The following is a 20,496-nucleotide window of genomic DNA, read 5'->3' as shown; positions in this document are numbered from 1 at the left end:
GACATTCACACCGGTAAGGCTACACTTCTAATCAATACATTACTATACCCTTAAAAAAAAATTGGTTTCCTGTATTTCCATATGAGAATCTCACATCCTTTATGAAATAGGATTTCTGCAGGACTACAGTGGTGCACACATAATTCTTATATCGTAATGGTTTTCTAATACTTACTCATTGCATGCATAGTCATTGCTCTAATGGGTCTCTGCATTGGAACATGGTTAGCTTTCTTCATATCCTTTCTCAATGGTCTGGCACTTGAAAGCTAATGATATCATAAAGAGAAAACATGAAATACAGGTCATATTATGTACATATATAATATCAGTTTTTCTTCAATGTGAATATTTCTTGAAAGATACCATGTTTACTCTTTGTAATCTTCAACGATTCCGATCCACTGTTTGTTCCTAACCTACCACCATCTTCCTAAGGATTGTTGAAAAGCTACATACACCTTGTATTATTTTCCATACATGACAAACATGTATGTTTTGCTTTATTTTCTTCATATGTTAGAGAATCATGGGGGAATTGTCATATGCAAATAAATCTGGTTTTTAAGCTATTGAGGTTGAGTTGAAATTTGAGAATTAGATTTCTTTGAAAATTTTGGTTAACTTTGACACTTCACTTAAGTTTATACCATGACAAATATTATGCTAAGAAATGACTGAATATTGTCTGTTTATATTAATATCTCAATTTATTTGCATATAGAACATTCATGCATTTGATGCACATAAAGAGGGCAAAGGTGAAAGCCATGCAAGTTCCTTTAAAAGCAAAGACCACCAAAACTCAAACAACAAATTTTTCTTCTTTTTTTTTCTAACTCAAATTACATTAGCTGAAATCCAACTCATATAGGGTCAATTTTGTCTATAACAAGAAGTTTATCTTATCCAAAAGTGCAGTAACATTCAATCAAGTTCTCTGTAAAAGATAAAGTATTGAAATTTAAAAACTTAAATATTTTAGCAATCAATATTCAATCAAGTTCTCTGTAAAAGATAAAGTATTGAAATTTAAAAACTTAAATATTTTGGCAATCTGCTAGCTTTATGAATTTAACCAATTACTCTCAGAGTTACATGAATGTATGCGTTCCACAAATGCTAACTAAAAGACAAAGATCATCTATAAGTGGATATAATCTCTGAAATTCAAGTTGAAACATTAGCATTCACATTCTTAGAATAAGAATTATTATTAGAGTGCTTCAAATACATAAACTCCTTCAGAAATTCCATTATTGCAAATTACATACATATTTGTCAAAACGTGACATTATCATTGGATATGACAGTGTACTTTGTTCAATGCTTGACATAAAGCATGCAAAGGAACAGGCAAGGGCATAACAAAAAGCACAAGCACACTCCCACACAAACCTGTATACTTTTACTGAACAAAAATGTTCTACTTTGATGTTAAGCCCAGTAACTACAACTAAACATAAAATGTTTGATAATTCAATCAGATGAAAAACAAGCCCTTTGCATCTTCGAACATGTTTATTCAATCCCACAATGCCAGCATATTCACGACATCAAATATTTTCCCCATCACAAAATTAAACAAAAATACTATAGTAACTCCACAAATGTTGTTTCATGATATTCCAAGCATGAACTATTAAATATGTTAACCTGATATAATTTTTCTATTTCCAAAGTAATAAAAAATTCCAAGGTTTCAAGATCTATCATGACAAAAGGGTCTATCATCACTAGTGAACTAAGTGAAATAAGTGCAGTTATGGTACTCCAAGACTGCATTCAACCAACACTTTCTTATCCCAGAGTTTTACTACAGAATACAGAAGGCATGAAGGTTTGTATATTTCATGTATTCATTAGGTTTTAATGTAGTGCGTCCATTGAGGAAGAATCATAACTATTGAGAACTTTTGTCAGAGGGTACTTAATTCATTGATATGACTGTTCATTTATATGAGATCATAGTTTATTTAAAAATGATTCTACTGTTGATAATATAAATCTATGAAAGTGAACTGATATTTCCAACCAAAGAAACAAGAATGAATCAACCATTTTTTGTGTTACATTCAATTTGGAAATTTCCCAATGTACATGCTCAATTATACATGAAATCTGAATAAACCATGGTTTTTATCCATTCACTCAAAATAAAACCTATGTCCAATGATGAAATGATTTATAAATTTTAGAATAAAAACAAGTTTCCTTTCTTCAACAAAAGTACAGTGATTTTTATGTTATAAGTATGAAGGCCAACAAGGCATATCTGTATATGCTGTAGGTAATACATTTCTAAGCCAACAAAAACCAAGGAGGAAATAAATTTTCAACAGAAAAAAATAGGTGAAAAAATCTGCATTCAATGTGCAAGAAAAAGAAACATTTATAAAAACAGTTGATTCCTTGTTTTAGATAGAAAAGATACATCTTTAAGGAAAAGCTAGAATGTTTCATGCTGAAGACAAAATTGGTTGAATAATTTGAATTTATAAGTAATTGCAGACTTTAATTCCAAATCAAAATTTCATTGTTAGTTCATACTATATACCATGTCTTTCAGAATGTTATGAGCAGTGTTGAAAAGAAATTTCACTCAAAACTCAAATGCTTTTTTTATTCAAACATTAACTGATAAACTCATAGCTGAAAAGAAATAAAAATAAATCTCTAAATCAAAGTGATCTAATAAAAAAGAGATTATATGATGTGTATTTTCTTAAGCATTTACCGAGCTTGATGACTTCCTACGTCTACAAAGAGAAAAACCCTGGAATAAGGCATCAAAACATTTGACAATTTTTAGACGGCTGTAATCTTATGCATGCATCAAATAAATAACAACCTTAATTTATCACAGTAAGTTCCCTTATCTGATTCTCAACTAATCATTTTCATTTGGTCTAAACACATTTGCACAAAAAATATCACTAAGATTAGAATGGATTATTTCACATACAATAGGGACATGCTTAAAAATAAATATTGTGATTATAAAAAAAATCATGCACAAAATGATCGTTCTGAACAATTCATAAATAAATAGGGCAAAAGAAATATAGTTTCATATCTTGATAAGTAATTTCAGATAGAAATGTTATTTATATTTCAGATATAAAAATGTGAGAAAATTATTTGGTATAGAAAAATTAGACAGAACGAATTGAAAATTGAATTATTTTTTCCTTCATGATTTGTCATTTGCTTTCAAATACCCTGGACAGCAAACTGATAATTTGTATTACAGGATTCAAAGCTTTATTTTTCGAGGTTCTTAATTTATAAAAAGGAAGATGATGGTCGGTAAATTGAATTAAGGCCATGATGAAAAAAGAAAATGATGATGGCAGAGTCGGGAATTATGATGTTGATATGGACATTGATCATCACTGGTGATAGTAGTGGTGGTGATGATAATGATGGTCATGGTAATGATGATGCAGAGATGATACTGATGATGATGATGGTGATGATGGAGGTGATGATGATATTGATAGCTGGTGATGATGATGATGATGTCTGATGATAATGGTGGTGATGATGATGATGGTGATGATGGTGATAATAATGATAATGATGGTGATGATGATGATAACGATAATGATACTGATGATAATGGTGATGATGGTGATGATAGTGATAATGATATTAATGGTGATGATAATGATGGTGATGATGATAATGGTGATGATGATAATGATGATGATGATGATGATGATGGTGATGATGATGATAACGATGATGGTGATGACGATGATGATGATAATGATAGCATGATGATGATACTGATGGTGATGATGACGATGATGATGATCAAGATGATGGTGGTGATGATGGTAAATGGAAGAGGCAAAGGGATCATGAATCAATATAGATTCATTCTGCCAGCATTCTTAAGCATCATGTTATGATAATGATCACAATAATAATGGAAGAATGTCATGATGAAGATGACAGCCATAAATGATGACTAAAAATAAAAGATGACTCATGGCATTGTGATATGATCATTAAATAACAAATGATAAAAACATACAAAATGAAAAAATCATTTATTAACATTGAATAATATTACACTTAAAACAAGACATACATCATGACATGATCATAATTTTCTTTCAAATATAGTAACAACACATATGTGAAATACAATGTAATAATCATTTAAAGACATTGGAATTATGATCTTAATACCTCTACATGTTTACTTCAATCATACATTTAGGTTACATAATTTGTAAAACATAACAAAACACTAAGTTGTAAGTGTAACCAATTTTGATCCATCTTAAAATTATCCTGTTCCTGTAGCAATATTTTATAGAAATAAATAATTCTCACAAACAAAGTATGATAAACATTCTTGTGATCATACAATTGACTTATCAATTATCTTGACATGTAATCCTGTATTGAGAGAATGCAGGGCTATTTTATTATTTCCAATAACACTTACATGTATGAGACTAACATAAAAATTACCTGAAATAAAATTATTTATGAAGTAAAATAATAATCAAGATGAAAACAAAATGTTAAAGGATATACAAATATATATTGGAAATCCAAAAACAGAAAGAAAAAAAAGTAAATCAAAGCATGCACAAGAAATTGCTTGCCCACAAGATGCACAGGAGAAAAAAAAGACAGAGAGAGAGAGAGATTAGGGAGAAAATTATATATGTATTGCAAGGCAGCATGACATTTCTGAGCAATTATTTTCAGTAGAAGCTACCTAGATTAGTTTTCTTTGGGCAACCCATTTAATGTGAATGATAATACAGTATTACCTTCTACAAATTAGCGTAATAAATTATTTTTTCCTATAGCAATTAGCATGTCCAATTTTGTTATTCATATTGTAAACATACAGTAAATGTAGTACATTTTAGTTTGAATTTAGAGCACTGACAGATATCATCTTTTTTCCCCATCCCCCCCCCCATTCATAAGTAGCCTATAGACTACCTATGAAGATAGCATCAGAAGAAACAGGGGAGCATTTCATCAACATTTTTGTCTGACAAGTTGCCAGATCTGACATCTTTCCTTAATTTTGATTGGCTGAGAGCCACTGTTTCTATGGTAACTGTCGGATAAAACGTCCGACAAGTCCTTTCATGAAATGCTCCCCAGATTACTCCATCTGTTTCAAAGAATGGGTCATTGAATTAACCGATGATACTGGATTCATGAATTCCCTTACCACAGTTATTCATAGAAAACAAATAAACCAGGAAAAGGATGGAATTTTGTTGCTGAGATAATGCAGGAGGGGATAAGGCACTATAAAATAAAATAGGTGCATCTTTCATGCAGAAACACTGCAACCATATTTTCATCACAAATCCCTGCATTTCATCATACACAAAACAATGCAGAAATTACCTGAATCCAATGGTAGATTTTCTTTTTCTATTCCACTTTATACACCCCATTCAGGGGGAATACTGTTGTAACTTAACAAAATATCCTGGTAGTGTACATAGCGGTGTGCCTTCACACTGAAGGCAGACTGTAACAGTCAAGGGACTGTCTCAGTGCTATTACTATCGGTTGAGAGCAAAAGTTTGTCGCAGAAATATAGCAAAGTGTGGTTATCCCAGGATACTTTATTTTGGGTCCGAGCAACTGAAGGCGACGCCGATACAGTCTTGGGACATTTCTGGGACTGTATCGGTGCTTGAGGCGGTATATGACTCCAAGTAAAGATGACATTTCAAAAACTTAACCCCAGGTTAAGATTTTGATATTGACAACTGTAAAGCTGTCGAGTCTGTCATCAAAGCAGCACCTATCTCTGACTTCTGCTTCGCAGATGAAACAAAATACTCAGCTTCATCAGTTAATGAGAATCCCCACAAAATCCACTAAAAAATCAAACTGAATCAAACTTTCACACAAGCTTTTTTATTTACATGACAAATACTTCTTTGGCAACAAATGTGTTGCATGCACATGCACACATACACAAACAACTACAATCTTATAGTTATACAAAAAAAAAAAACTGCATGCGCTTTTTCATTTTCATAACAACTACACATACTTCTCCAAATGTCAATTACAGTTTCTCACAACCTGTCTGTGGCATTTTTGTGACTGTAACAGGTATTCCATAATGATTTTGACGACGATTTGAATTTTTCCTCCAAATAAAGCAATAATGTAAAAACAGCTACATTTACAAATGCATTCAGGACACTTGCTATACTTCAAAGTGCATTTTAGACACTACTTCTACACCATCCATTGCAGAAAAACATGATGCAAGCAGAGAGAGAGAGAGAAAATAAGAAAGAGGGATAACATATAAAAGAGAATAAGAAGAAGAGAATGAAAGTCAAGGGGCAGATTTACAGAAAAACATAGAACAAGACACAATATCCACAAGAAATATGGCAGGGGATGGGAAGAGAGGAATAAAGAAAGTTAGTAAAAGAGTGATGTCCAGAGAGAAATACACATACCAAGAGAGATGCAGAGTGAGGTCAAGAGAGCAAGAAGATGAAAAAGGCAGAAAAGGAGATATTCAGAAAGAGGGAGGGGTCAGGTAGAGAGTAAGACAAAGAGAAAATGAAAAAAGAGGAGGGAAACAGAGAGGGATAGATGGACAGGACAAGGAGAAAGACAGCAAGACAAACAGACCGAGAGGATGAGAGGGGGTTACAGGCAAGCAAAAGTTGAAAGACTAGTGATATATTTACACATAGTATAGTACCTGTTGGAAGAGTGGCATGTAGTTCTATATTAGACAAGGGAGACAAGACAAGACAAAAAAATATCCAATCAATACCTTAAAAAAATCCAAAATCTTTATCTCCTGTATAGTGATTTTAAAACTCTAGTTGGGTAATACAAGTTTTTTTTTCATTCAAATTACTTTTCAAAGTTAAATAAACCAAAACGATCAAAAAAAAAGTTTCAAGGTGAAGTCACTAATTCCACACATGCCCATAATGTTTATTAACTCTTCATGCGTTCACCTGTAAACCCCCTGTGTGTTGCATTATTTTAGGGTCTCATTCACATTCGTGCCATGAGTCACAGACTCCTAACAATAAAACTGGCCATGGTATTGTTTGTGAGGAGGGTTTTATCCTATCCTTTTTCAATGAACTTCCTGGCTGTGATCAGGATGTATTGATTTTTTTGGAAAACTCAACATTTCTGTAATTTGTAAACTGCGATAATCCGTCGAACGCTAAACAAATGTTGCATGCGCGATCGATCGGTACACATGTATGGTATACAAAGACGCCAGGCTATACATTGTTCGAAAAACAATGGGACAGGGGACGTCTATGGGAAATGTGTGGTTGTGCAAAAATGCGAACGAAACACGCCTACGGATGTGCAATAATGCGAACGTAACGCATGAAGAGTTAATTCATATTTTAAAAATTGTTTTTTTTTTTAGAGAAAGAGAGAAGATATACCACTCAGAAGATTAGAACATGCTCCATTGTAAAATCAGAATTCAACAAATCATACCCTCTCCTTCCAAAATCCCAGATGTACAATGCTTTAACTATGCATGCAATTATCAAGGAAAACAACTGAATTTGTAGTTTTTAAAAGAAATTGACTCATTGAAAAAATAGACAATATCCCAACATGAATCATTCCAAAACATAATAAAATCCTTAAGAAGCAAATATATCAGGAATTTTGGAACTATCCAGTTGTATTAACAGAGAATGAAATAAAAACAATGCTGGAACGGGATAGCCACTTGCAGAAGGGATTGGGCCCCTATAGCTAGGTAAAATAAACACTATCAAGAAACACAATATTGATGGTTATCAGAAGCAATGCAACTTGGAAGAGGGAAAAGGAAGGAGGATTTAGGGCCTGGTAAGCACTAACAATAATTTTCTCACACGAGAGTAAAAATATCAGTGTTCCAGGAAGAATTTGTTGTTAAGGATGAACGAAACCCAATGAAAGTCAATAATATCACCAATGATAATAAAATGGTTGTTGTCCATATCAACAAACATATAAAAGGAAATACAATGGCATGATGCAATATCATAGTGAACAATCTAAAATCTAGATACTCTTGAGATAGTATAACAAGCTTGTTACAAAACCTGAAGCTAGAGTAATTGGCATAGCATATTTAAGGCAAAATACAATTTGTGCAATACAAATTTTGTCTGTGACTTTATTTGTAGTACAGCTTGTGCAGAGCTGGTAAATAGCATTTAATCTAGGGACAGAGTGGGTGCAAGATTGGTGCATTCCTGACATACACAGGTGTGTGGGTCTTTAGTGTATTTTTTTTTCAAAAAGCAAACAAAAGGAGCTTTCAAACAAAATCTTTAAAAAAGTCATGTTTGGGGATTTTATAGGACAGACCCAAAGCATTCTTTATAATTATAAACAAAGCTAGGATAAATCCAACAAAGGCCATGTATCATTTGAATCAATATAAAGCTAAGCCAAATTATTAACACCAAAAAGTCAAGATAAAAAAAATGAAATAATGAAATTAAAGTGATTTGAAATATTCATCCTTAGTCCTACAATATTGAAACAGACAATGTACACCAGTAATAGCCATGGGGAAGATGATGCCTTGTTTGTGAATGTTAGATTACTTAAATATATATGCTTAGATTATGTGATATAAAATAGTTTAGGTCAAATTATTAGGTATGTTAATAAAACTAGCACCGAGTATTGTCTTTACATAAGGTAGATCCTTGGAAATATGATTAAAAAAAAAAAACGTTGTGGCCTTGTACGTTGTAGTTGATGATGACAGAAACACTTGTACATTTTCTTCCAAATTCTTTCTATAATTTGCAACTAGATTTACACATGAAGAGTGATTCCTTTATAAAAATACAAAATACAGAATATATAATTTGATTTCCCTCTACTTTTTTAAAAATATATTAATCTAGGATTTTTATGCCTAATGGATCTTGATCTACCGGTAAGTATTTTATCAAACACTTTGATATGTATGTCTAATAAATATTAATACACATAAAGCCTGCAATTATTTATCTTCTATGGAGGAAAAGATGAAAGAAGGATTTAGTCGATAAATACAAGTTATAACAATGCTAATATCATCCAATACACCAAGGGGTAAAATTAGTAGACACCATCACCACAGGGGTGGCATGAGGGGTAAAAAAAAATCTAGTCTAAAACCGACAATATTTCTTGAAAATAGGAGGTGAAATTACATTTACACCATTCTTTCAAGAATGCGTTTGTATCCTCCACTTAATCATTGAAGGTTTGGAACGATCCATAAAAGAATAACATAGCTATGAATTTAGCGATGTCATTTTGGCTTCCCGCAATGAAAATGTCTGAAAGCCATCATGTTATACCTTGGTCACATTTGCTCTACGGCGAGTCGAAAACAGCCATTTTAACATTTTTTTGTACCAACTACTTATAGGTGGTTTTAATCAAAATTAATAAAACGGCGGTTTTTCGACTCGCCGTACGGCCGCCGCAGAGCAAATGTGACCAAGGTACTAATCACATCACAAACACAATTGTCCATCTTTGATTTTTCCCTTATCTACCTGTCTTTCTTGCCTCTTTTGTGTCTTTATGTCCCTTTGTCCTATAGCTCTTGTCTCTAGGTATGTGAGTCAATGTTCCTTCCCATCTACATTCCTTCCTCCAGGATCTTACTAGCTCTTGCAATAACCTACTTAGATCCTTCCCACTGAGTTGTTGAGGGTATTGTAAAATTTTGTAACTATCAAAAAGTTCTATGAAATTAGGCCCTATGCCTCTCTTGAGATTCATATGTTCATATCAATCCCCTTACGGTATTTGCTGTATATGTCTGTCTGTTGGTCTGCCTGTCTTGAGTTTGTATGTCAATCCGTTAATCTGTCTGTCTGTATATATCTACTTGTATCTCCATCCCCTCATCAATCAAACACAACTAGTTCTCCAAGTCCTTGGTATTATTTCTTTAGATATCAAACAGGTTGGGAATAAAGGTTGATCAGGCCTGTATCTAGCAGTATGTCCCTTATAGTTATATCTGCCTTATTTCCTTGCCTCCATCTATCTATCCTCTCTATTATTTTATATGTTTATAATATCCTAACTATAAGTCTGTTTGTTTCATCTTACTCCAGTCAGTCCATCTTTCCATCCCCCCATCTCACTCACCTTTTCATCTAGGATGATCGGCTTCTGTGTCTCCTTGGATGGTGTGGTTGCCATAGAACCAAGGTCTTCTGTTGATAGATCTCTACTGTTCCGATGCATCTTGGCCGGTGAGTTCCTACTAGGGCTTCCTTGTCCCTTGCTGTTGTGCCTGTCTGACGACTTGCTTGATATGCTCTGATTGCTGTACACATAATGAATAGAATGACATAGAAAGAGAAGGGAGAAACAATAAATATGTGTTTCCAGATTATATAATTCATGTTGGAGTCTCATATCAAACTTACTATCACTCTCTTTGCAACTTCAACACCAACTTGTGACATTTTTAAACTGTGGTAATTGGTTGTTGCTCTTCGACATGAGTTGGCCTATCACAGATTTGAAGCGAGATTCGAAACAAGATTATGACCAGTTATTCATCTAGTGCACAAACCAACAAAACTACAGATGTTGAGGAACTTGCAAGAAAGCCTGTTATCAATCTGACCAGCAGCCTATCCTTAAACTGACCATCGAGTCTATTTTCAGCTGACCATCAGTAAATTTTCAACTGACCATCAGTTTTTGTCTAACTGACCATCTGTCTATTTTCAACTGACTAGCAGCCTTTCAACTGACCAGCAGGCTATTATTAACTAACCAGCAGTCTATTTTTAACTGACCACCAGTCTATTTTTAATTGACTAGCAGTCTATCAACTGACCAACAGTCTAGTATTTAGTATCAAGCAGTATAAAATCAAAATAATCAGCAGTTAATCATCTGACCAGCAGCCTACTATCAAACTGATCAGTAAGCACCATATCATTACCACTGACCATCAGCCTATCTATCATCAAACTGACCAACAAGATGACTGACCAGTAGTCTACCACTGACTGACCAGCAGGCTATTATCAGACTAACCAGCACCCCACTATTACTCTGACCCCCGGACTCAGCAATCTGTTATCTAACCAATCATTTTACTGTTTCTATAACTATCCTGAATTTGCTACGCTCTACATGTAAATAAATCAGATTTTTGTCAAATCAAATTGAAAACAAATAATGCATTTCAACTTGTCTACATTTATATAAAGTGTAAAGCTGGATGGGCAATAAGAGCTAATTATTTATACTAAAGAATGACTGACAGAAGAAATAAAGCAAACCTGCTTATTTTTAATACCATCCTCTAGCTTGCCCCTTTCCCCATTCTAATTACACTCAAATGTGCCATAAATCTCAACTTGCAAAAACCAACCCAAAAGAAGACTAACTTCAGAGTAGAAAATGCAGAAAAGCTGATCTATTGAGGTTGAAACTTAAAATAGACAAATTTTAAGAAATTTAAATCTTTTGGTGATAAATTATCTGAATTTTCAAACAGCCATAACTTTATCATTCCTATATCATAATATTTTTGTGCCAAACTTGAACATTCTGGGTTTTTTTCACACCTATATCCAAATCATATTAGTTTGATTCTGCAAATTGACACTCATTACTGAGAGAAAGGCATCATATTATTTGAAGACATTTCTCCTCACGATGTTCATATGAAAAATATAGTTAAGCATTAAAATTGAAATAAATAAAAATTGCAGAGTGATATGAGATGTATTAACTAAAAAAAGCATAAGGAGTATTCACACTTGCTTACAATAAAGACTGCATGATGTATGCAAAACACCTAATTAGATCATATAGATATATGATATGATCATATGACAATATACATGTACATGTACTGTCCTCTGGGCTTTAGATTTTAATATTTTAAGGGCAAGATCATTTTCCTTAGAGGCAAGCTTCTTCATTATAGCACAAATTGGAAAAGAAAAAAAGTATCAAAAATCTTCAAGGCCAGTGACAAAGGCATTTAGGTAAATCAATAGGGCCTCTGATGGCCCTAATTCCTGAATTTCACCCTTTTTTAATCTAGCAATAGCATACATGTACATGTAGGTTAGCCTCAAAGTCAGGTTAAATGGGGGTGAAATATTTAGTCTGAGGCAGTTCGGGTGTCTTGAACATCCAAACTCATTTGTCATGGTAGGAGGGGAAGTATCACATGATTACGAATGCTGTATTTTGATGTCATAAATACATGTATGATTATCATCATCCTATATTGGAAACTCTACATGCCACTTGTAATGTCCATTTCATGTAGACAGACGGCAAACACTAAACAATTCCACAATATACAAGTATCATAACTGACTATACTTAACACTGTACATGATATTAAAGGTTAAGAATAGATGAAATATGATACTCATTGAAATCAAAAAGTTCTTGGATTCTAAAAATGAACAAGAATTGGGAGGAATCAATAAAAGTTTGTAATATACCTCATAATACAAAAAAAGAATTGAAGCATTAAAGAGAGGAGAAAAGAACACATGTATTCATTAAGTGCTATCAGAAATTAAATTTCAAGAGAAACAAGAAGTAATGAAAGGCAAAATGAAATGTTTGCTCAATTATCAATGATTATAGAATTGTGTAGATCACAGAACACAAGTTTTAAACAAAGAGACAAACAAATCAGAGTGAAGTGGAAGAACAAACAAATTTGAAAATCAAAATGATTGGATGAAGCAGCACTTGTGCCAAACAATGGAATGATACCAAATTACACTTTAACAAAGAAGCCTGGTGGGTGTTTCCATAAAGCTGTCTGTAAGTTAAGAGCGACTTTAAGAACGGCTGGTGAACCTTTCTTAAGCGCTAAATAATTACCAATGAACATAATGGTGCACATCATTTACCACAAGAAAGGATCACCAGTCGTTCTTAAAGTTGCTCTTAACTTACAAACAGCTTTATGAAACGGCCCCTAGGTCTTACAACGACTTAGTATTGATTCCAATGAATTAAAAGAAATTTAAATTGATCTCTACCAAATGCTTCATAATAACCAGCTGCTAACACAAAATGATTTGATTATATGAAATAGGATGATTTGCATAGCACACTGTTGTGTCATTGAAACATGTCCAACCCTACCCCACCAACTGATACAAAGAAGAAATATTGATGCTGCTCATATATTCCTACCCACTCTAATTCTATCAGGCCTTTGATTCAAATCTACTTCATAGTTCATACCTACATGTAACCTCTGATTTAAATCTACTTCATAATTCATATCTACATGTACATGTAACCTCTGGTTTAAAACAAAAAAATGACAAACCTGATAAACTCTGACGTTCTTTAACATCCAAGACCTGGGGCCTGTTTCATATAAGGACTTGCAACTGTTGTAACTTTGCCATTATGACAACTACCATGGCAACCTTGATTTTGATTGGCTGCTGAGCCCTGTTACCATGGTAATTGCCATTATGGCAAAGTTACAACAGTTGGAAGTCCTTTATGAAATGGACCCCTGATTTTTTTTTATTCAAGCTCAAGAGAACTACTGCATTTCTCACTCAAAGCAGAATTTTCACTAGTTAGAGTATCCCAAATGAATAAAATTTCTACCACAGGCTTTCTATAGTCACCCCCATAGAGTCAAACCACTAATCAATACCCTTTTGATAGATAAAAGATATTAGAAATTTAATTGGAATTGGGCTCACTAATACTGCCTTCTTTCTCTATGGAATCATTAGTCCTACAGGGGCCCGTTGCAGAAAGAGTTGCAATCAAACGCAACTCTAAAAATCATGCGCAACTTGATTTTCAACCAATCAACAGCGCGCATTTTTGACTTGCGATTGATTTTTTGACTTGCGTTTAAACGCAACTCTTTCTGCAACGGGCCCCAGGTCATTTTATTTCCTCTTCAAATGACTAAGAAAATAATACACATCTTGATATTAATAGCAATCTTTCTTTTTCAAAGATAAGGGAAATTTCAGCATTTTTTAAACAGATTGATAGTTCTACTTGAATTAGTAAGTCAAGTATAAGTGTTAGTGTAAGGGCAATCTAACATCTTACAAACATGTAAGTGCATTAGTGCTGCAACTTTGAATATTTCTTTGGTACTCGTTGCATTTATCACACATGTACTTACGGTAATGAGTATTGCCTAATAAGTCTAGTCTGGGTGTTTATATTTCTGATAGAAAAATATGAAAGTATATCGTGAAATTGCTTTATTCCTTATTCATACATGAATGAACAACAATGTAAGTACAAATAGAATTACCACTAGTATCTGAAACCCAATAACTTGGAACTACTCTTTGAAAATAGGTCTTATTGTAAAAGAAAAAAAATGTTTTTTAATATTTCCAGGATTCAAATTGATCAGCTTAAAGAAATATGAGACATCTTTTCACATGATCCTATGCTAAGATACTGGTCTTGTTCTCATCTTAGTACTTATTGATGAGGTGAAATTTTTTTAAGTATTTTGCTTAAAGCCTCAAATTGAATTCAGTAATTGGCAACATTGCCATTTTAGTTAGCCAAGTGCATATCAATATTCTGAATTGGAATTTTTAGTCGGACCATTCAACTCATTCTTGAATTACACTAAAACCTTAATAAAGCATTTTGGTTGGCTCTTTTTACCTAGCATTAAAATCAAATTCAAGCCTTAATTTTTGCACTGTCATTGCAAAAATAATGCACAATTAAGATGTCACACAAAACGTACACTGCATTCAATATTACAAAGCCCTTACAAAATCTTTATCTGCCATTCAAAACCATTAAATCAATTAGATTTTTAAGTCTCATTGAGAGCTACTTCAAAATTTCAGCTAAAATACTGAGCCAAATTACCAAATCACATTAGAATTTTACTGAAAATGTAAGTAAAATACAATGTAAAATAATGTACTGAATTCAACAATGACCAGGATGTCCCATATGATAACTTTTCAATTGTATGAGGTGAAATTAGCAAATGCTGGGAATAAAGCACAAATTCGTAAAATCTTGGGGACAATATGACTTTTCACACAATATCCCACACAAAATGTTTTTGCTTTGAATGCGACGTGGTATATGAAAAGATGTGGCAGCCAAACAAATCATTTCTCACTGGTATGTCTAAAATTTGTTGGAAATATAACGCCATTTTTGAAAGCAATTTATCTTGCAAGGAAGGTCATATACTTACGACAAAGATAATTGTCTTTTAAGCCATGGTTGGGAACTGAGATTTCTGATAAAAATTGTCAAAACATAAATCCATCAATATTAAATTCTCAATAAATGAGTTGAAAAAAGCTTAGTGAAATGCTGTACATCTCTGTACCTATCACAGTCTCTCTCGTTCTTTTCCATCTTTTTTAATCTCTATCACTCTATCTGTCTTTCTCTCTATCTCAATTTGTCTACCCCTCTCTATTCAATTTAATTTTCACAATGATTCACGTTTCATTCAAACATCCATCATAGACTGATATCATGCAAATATCATGATGAAGATAATAACTTTGAGTTACTAAATATTAGTACCCAGGAATTCATATTACAATACTGAAAAATTACTTCTATGTACATACAGAATATTATAAAGGTAATTCAGATCAGATATAAATAATGAAACTTTCATAATAATGTGAAAGGTATATGAATTCTGATCAATAATGTCTAATGATGCCTTAGGTCTTGAAGAATACACAATAAACGTCCTTAACCAAGGGTAATTTAGAATGATGATGTTAATATCACAGCAAATCATGCAATAACAGGAATTATTGTATGTATTAATCTGTATGTATGAGTATGAATGAATTTAAAAAAAGATGCATAAATATCAAATGACATAAATGAGAATCTGTGATGCAGACCAACACCAAAACAAGTTACTTAGCCATAAATCTTACAATAAAATCAATTTCAAACTGGAGGCAGATTTTAACTACAAACATAAATGAATATAGCAGAAAAATACAATCATTAATCCACCCAATCTCATGATGGCAACACAGTTCTTGATACTCTGGAAATATATCTTGTGGGGAAATATCTATTTTTCAATAATCAATTCCAGTTTGTTTCAGAATTAATATAAATTTAAATCTTTTCAGCAAGAATTTCATTTACCCAGAAGATAGTTGTAAAAAGGCGGGAGACTATTTCTTTGATTATTCACCACATGATTTTAAAGTTATAAGTAAATTAATTTGAGACCAAGTTTAACACAGAGGTAAGGGGAGAGTAAACAAGAAAGACATTATTTATGCTAAAATTTTATTTTTGCCTTCATTGTGTTCAAACAGATCAAGGCACAAAAATAAATTAAAAAATACAACTTCCAAGAACATTTCTAGTACTATTTCAGATTAAAATAGAAATGAATTGATTTTTACTTCAATGAAAATCAATCAGTTGTTGATAATTGTACCTCCAAGATAAACTTCTCTAGAAAGTAAAACCATAAACAGAAGTTGGTCCTACATGATGTGCATATAATGGCGTCTTGTTAACATGACTCTATCAGCTGGTGAACTAGTAATGGGTAATACATGTGTGGTGAGAAGCATACTATATGTCCCTCTATCACAAATCACCAGGGAAAAAATACTTACGACAGTGACCGATGTTTATTGGTCAGCTTCTGCGGAACACTTAGGTAGCTGTTACTATTTAAAAGAAACAATGCATGCATAACGGTTAAGGCTACCTAGCAAAGGTAACCGGTTTGTGAAAATCCCCCAAAATAACAAAAAAAATCAACTTGCTTTCCTTGAAAAGTTAGAGCATTTAAAAAACACACACATGCACTGTTAAACATTCATTTTTTAATGGTTTCATTAGCATGTCTCTTAACATGATAGAAATATCATGGTTTTTATGAGATTCAAGTGTGTAATCAGTTGATTGAGATTCTCAAGAGATTAATATAATGCCAAATGCGAGCATATTTTTCATTTATTGGCAGGTATGTGTGCTTACTCTTTTACTTAAAGGCATATTGCTTGTTGCAGTGACTTTAATATTATTCTTTGATATACGTGTATATGAGTAAAATTGCCTCAGAAAAAGTAAACACGTTTTTTTTTTCACATAGAAAAGAGCTAGGGTTGAAATTATATTTGCATATAAACATGCACAGGTGCCAAGAGGTGCAATTTAGCCTCAGTTTCTGAAGAAGAAGAGTAAGAAAGAGTATACACTATCCATTGTTTCCTTGTGAATGAATACAAAGACATACAAAACATCAACATTTAAAATCCATGCAGCCAACTTTTCAATACTGTCAATAACTTAAGATGTCACAGATTGTTTCAAAAATCTTACACATACTGTACACAAGATATCATGTTGTTTAGGCATCAATGTGTAATAATGTACATACTCATCCAAAAAAATAACTCCATTAATATTGGTTGATACAGGCTTTTTTCGTGACATTGTTGTTTTCTGATGATTTTTGTTGATTTGGTCATGAGCAATCCCCTTCTATCATTTCAGTTTAAGAACAATTTGTTCTTTTGTCATGTTTTCAAGATTTCAATTTTGTAGATATTTTTGCTTTTTGGAATCAATCTATGTATTGATTTCATCTTCTTTGCTCTATGGATTAATCGTTCTGAATGACTTCACTGCATAATGTTATACAAAAATGATGTCATGAACTTTGTAAGGTGATGCTTGCCTTCCACATTTTAAAATGATTTTAATCAGTCACATTCGGAGCTTACGAATGACTCACAATTTGTGATATCAGTAGATTGACAGTATACTAGTACACCATTTTAGGACAGTGCTGTAACCAATACATAGGCCTTCCTTTCAAAATCAAACTGTGGGTTATATATTTATTTCTTCATGCAACAACATAAACAAAAATAAAACTGTAGGATAAGTGCTTCATGCATAAATTAGCCAACAGAAACACAACATCGTAGACAAATTGGACAAAATTTTACATAGGAGAGCAAAAGCGGAAACAGATTTTATCAAGTACTTTCTACAACTTCATTACAGTGAAATTTACTGCAAACATATCTGCGCAACCATATAACAAAAGTAATACAATAATTGCGATCACATACAACTTTTTTGTACATGGTTTGCCATATCTGTAAGAAAGTCAATTAATTCTAAAATTGACCGTTTCTTAAATAATACAGGACCCAGAAACCAAGAAATAGGTATCGACAATACAATCAATCTTACCATTGATATGATTGGAAGGGTATAGTAAAGCATATTACTATTGATTGTAAAATTGAGCATTCTCTCTGTGTTACAGAACTTATAGAGTGTAAAGCACCCTTTCCCATTGGTATTATTCTAGGACTTGGACAACATGTTAAAAGTCACTGCAGTTTATTCCCAAAAATCAAATGAAAAGGACTACTTACTCTTTTTCTGGATTTGAGATGATACTACTACGGGAACCTTGTGTGTCCGAAGATGTTGATGAGGTTGACATGGATGATAGAGGGCGCCCCGAGTATGTCTGTCCTCTTGAGTGTCGTCTAGCAAAAGACTGGATTAACTTGTCGTTGGGTGTCAACGCAAAGTGCTCTATCAACTGAACAGAGAGAATCAAGAGAGGAGTGTCAGCATTTAGTGATACAACCATTCAGCATTACAAAGCCAATTTTTTAAGAAGCCCTTTTCACAGTATTTCTACAAGATTTTAAAGGAAGTACATACTCTCTTGAAAACAAATACAAGTCATCAGAAAAATATTTTGGAAAATATCAAACATAGACATACTGAAGCTTTTCCACATCATAAGTAACAAATATAAAAATGGCAGTGATATTACACTATATTAGGATTTGCGAGTATATAAAAGGACAAAATTGAGAGAAAAAAAGTAATTTTAATGACAAATAGCATAGGAAACCTGCTGAATCATAGGTGGATACGAGCATGATTTCAGTTCCTACACTTAGCATAAACTCACATAAACTCACATGAACATATACAAGAGGGCAACATTGATGCATAAAACTGATGAGCTTCAACGACAGTAAAAGTATCATAGTAACATATGTATGTTAAAGAATGCTTTTCCTAGTATTGCATCATAATTTGTTCCACATCTTTTTTAAAAACTGCTACACAGTCATCTGAGCAGCATATTTTTAAATAGGACTATACAGAACATAGTTGAGAGCTTTTCTCATATAACCAAAAACACGACTAATCTTTGGTAAGCAAAATTATTTCCTGCGCAAATTATATAATTGAAATCTTTCAAAGAACTTGCATCATCCTTCCCCACCTTCTTGCCATAACGCTCTTCAACGATCGATCTTCTTTTCTGAAACTGATCTTCCATCTTTCGTTGGAAGGGTCGTAGGTCCTCTGACATCTTGTTTCTGTGTAACGTCAACCCTAATTCCACCAGCGGGATCTATGCAGAAACACACAATACATGAAAGATGTACAGTCATTTAAGGCCCAGTCACATATCTTGCCCACAGAAGCGCACGCAAGTCTGATTTGCACACAGAAAATTTTGAACATGCTCAAAATGTTTTTGTGGGTGAGTTGTTGGCAATCAAATTATGAAATACTTTGTGACAAAGAATAATGGTGCATACAGTAAAAGGGGGTCAATGGAACCAAATATGGTGGGTCTTGGCATTAGCCTTGGGCTAAGTCACATGTTTATGGTCCATATTATGAACTTGGGTTTGATTTAAACTCTGAAACAAAATTGTAATTCAGATACGAACCGCCAATGTGGACACATATCTCTAAACCAGCAGAGGTTCAGTTTACAGCACATTTAAAGCTAAACTCAATCATTCAAAACTGTCTGGAAATGATGATATGAATAGTTTTCTACAGCATTAAACCATGGGGAAAGATCACAGTGTACATAAAGAAACATACAATGTAAACAAAATTTTCACATTTTCAGCTTTGCATAAATTTAGCACAGAGTAAGACCATAACCTAAATCAATCTGGAATTTAGAATGTGGGCCAATGGCTTCAGGACTTAACTCAGTCCCGATTGCATACATTAGAGTCTCCAACATAATTTAATCTAACACTTACCTGCTCAGCAAAGAGCTCTTTGAGCCTAGATATATGAATGCTATCCTCAGGATGCTGTGCTACATAATCCTCAACACAGAATGCCTTGAAAAAACAACAGAAGAATTCATGTCTAAAATTTTGGGTATTATATTGTATATTGTGCATTTGATAAATCATATCAAAATCTACATTTGCTTACTTGGTTTTTTTCATATTTTTCTCAGTTGCTAATATATAGTACTTGTCAATGAATCTTGAATGGAAATCTCTGGATCTTGCAATGATGACCGCTCCATATCCTAACCTTCCAGAAAGGTGATTAGTGAGATATTCCTTGTGTAAATAGAACTCTATCACTAGTATGTGCATGTGTTTATGCTGTACAAATATCCATCAGGTACTTGCGTTTCCTACA

At 33.1% G+C, this 20,496-nt stretch overlaps 1 protein-coding gene across 9 annotated transcripts in view; it reads right to left on the bottom strand.

Moving 5' to 3' along the window:
• LOC121425592 (dedicator of cytokinesis protein 1-like) overlaps positions 1-20,496 on the bottom strand; it is a 105,807-nt gene that overhangs the window by 5,401 nt on the left and 79,910 nt on the right. Inside the window, exons 41-50 of one of the 9 annotated variants that reach the window (XM_041621694.1) lie at positions 20,100-20,183; positions 19,316-19,447; positions 18,441-18,613; positions 16,659-16,712; positions 15,242-15,286; positions 14,186-14,230; positions 10,168-10,348; positions 6,728-6,751; positions 2,738-2,776; positions 176-269 (exon numbers count right to left, since the gene is read on the bottom strand). In XM_041621694.1, coding sequence (XP_041477628.1) covers positions 176-269; positions 2,738-2,776; positions 6,728-6,751; positions 10,168-10,348; positions 14,186-14,230; positions 15,242-15,286; positions 16,659-16,712; positions 18,441-18,613; positions 19,316-19,447; positions 20,100-20,183 — 871 coding nt within the window. The remainder of the gene's footprint in view (positions 1-175; positions 270-2,737; positions 2,777-6,727; positions 6,752-10,167; positions 10,349-14,185; positions 14,231-15,241; positions 15,287-16,658; positions 16,713-18,440; positions 18,614-19,315; positions 19,448-20,099; positions 20,184-20,496) is intronic. The other 8 variants (XM_041621696.1, XM_041621695.1, XM_041621697.1 and 5 more) reach the window with 8 other exon arrangements.

Source organism: Lytechinus variegatus, chromosome 12 (assembly GCF_018143015.1).
Source record: "Lytechinus variegatus isolate NC3 chromosome 12, Lvar_3.0, whole genome shotgun sequence".
In the NCBI taxonomy this organism is placed as follows: Eukaryota; Metazoa; Echinodermata; class Echinoidea; order Temnopleuroida; family Toxopneustidae; genus Lytechinus; species Lytechinus variegatus.
The sequence above is the reverse complement of the archived record's forward strand: the minus strand, read 5'-3'. Positions and strand labels throughout refer to the sequence as shown.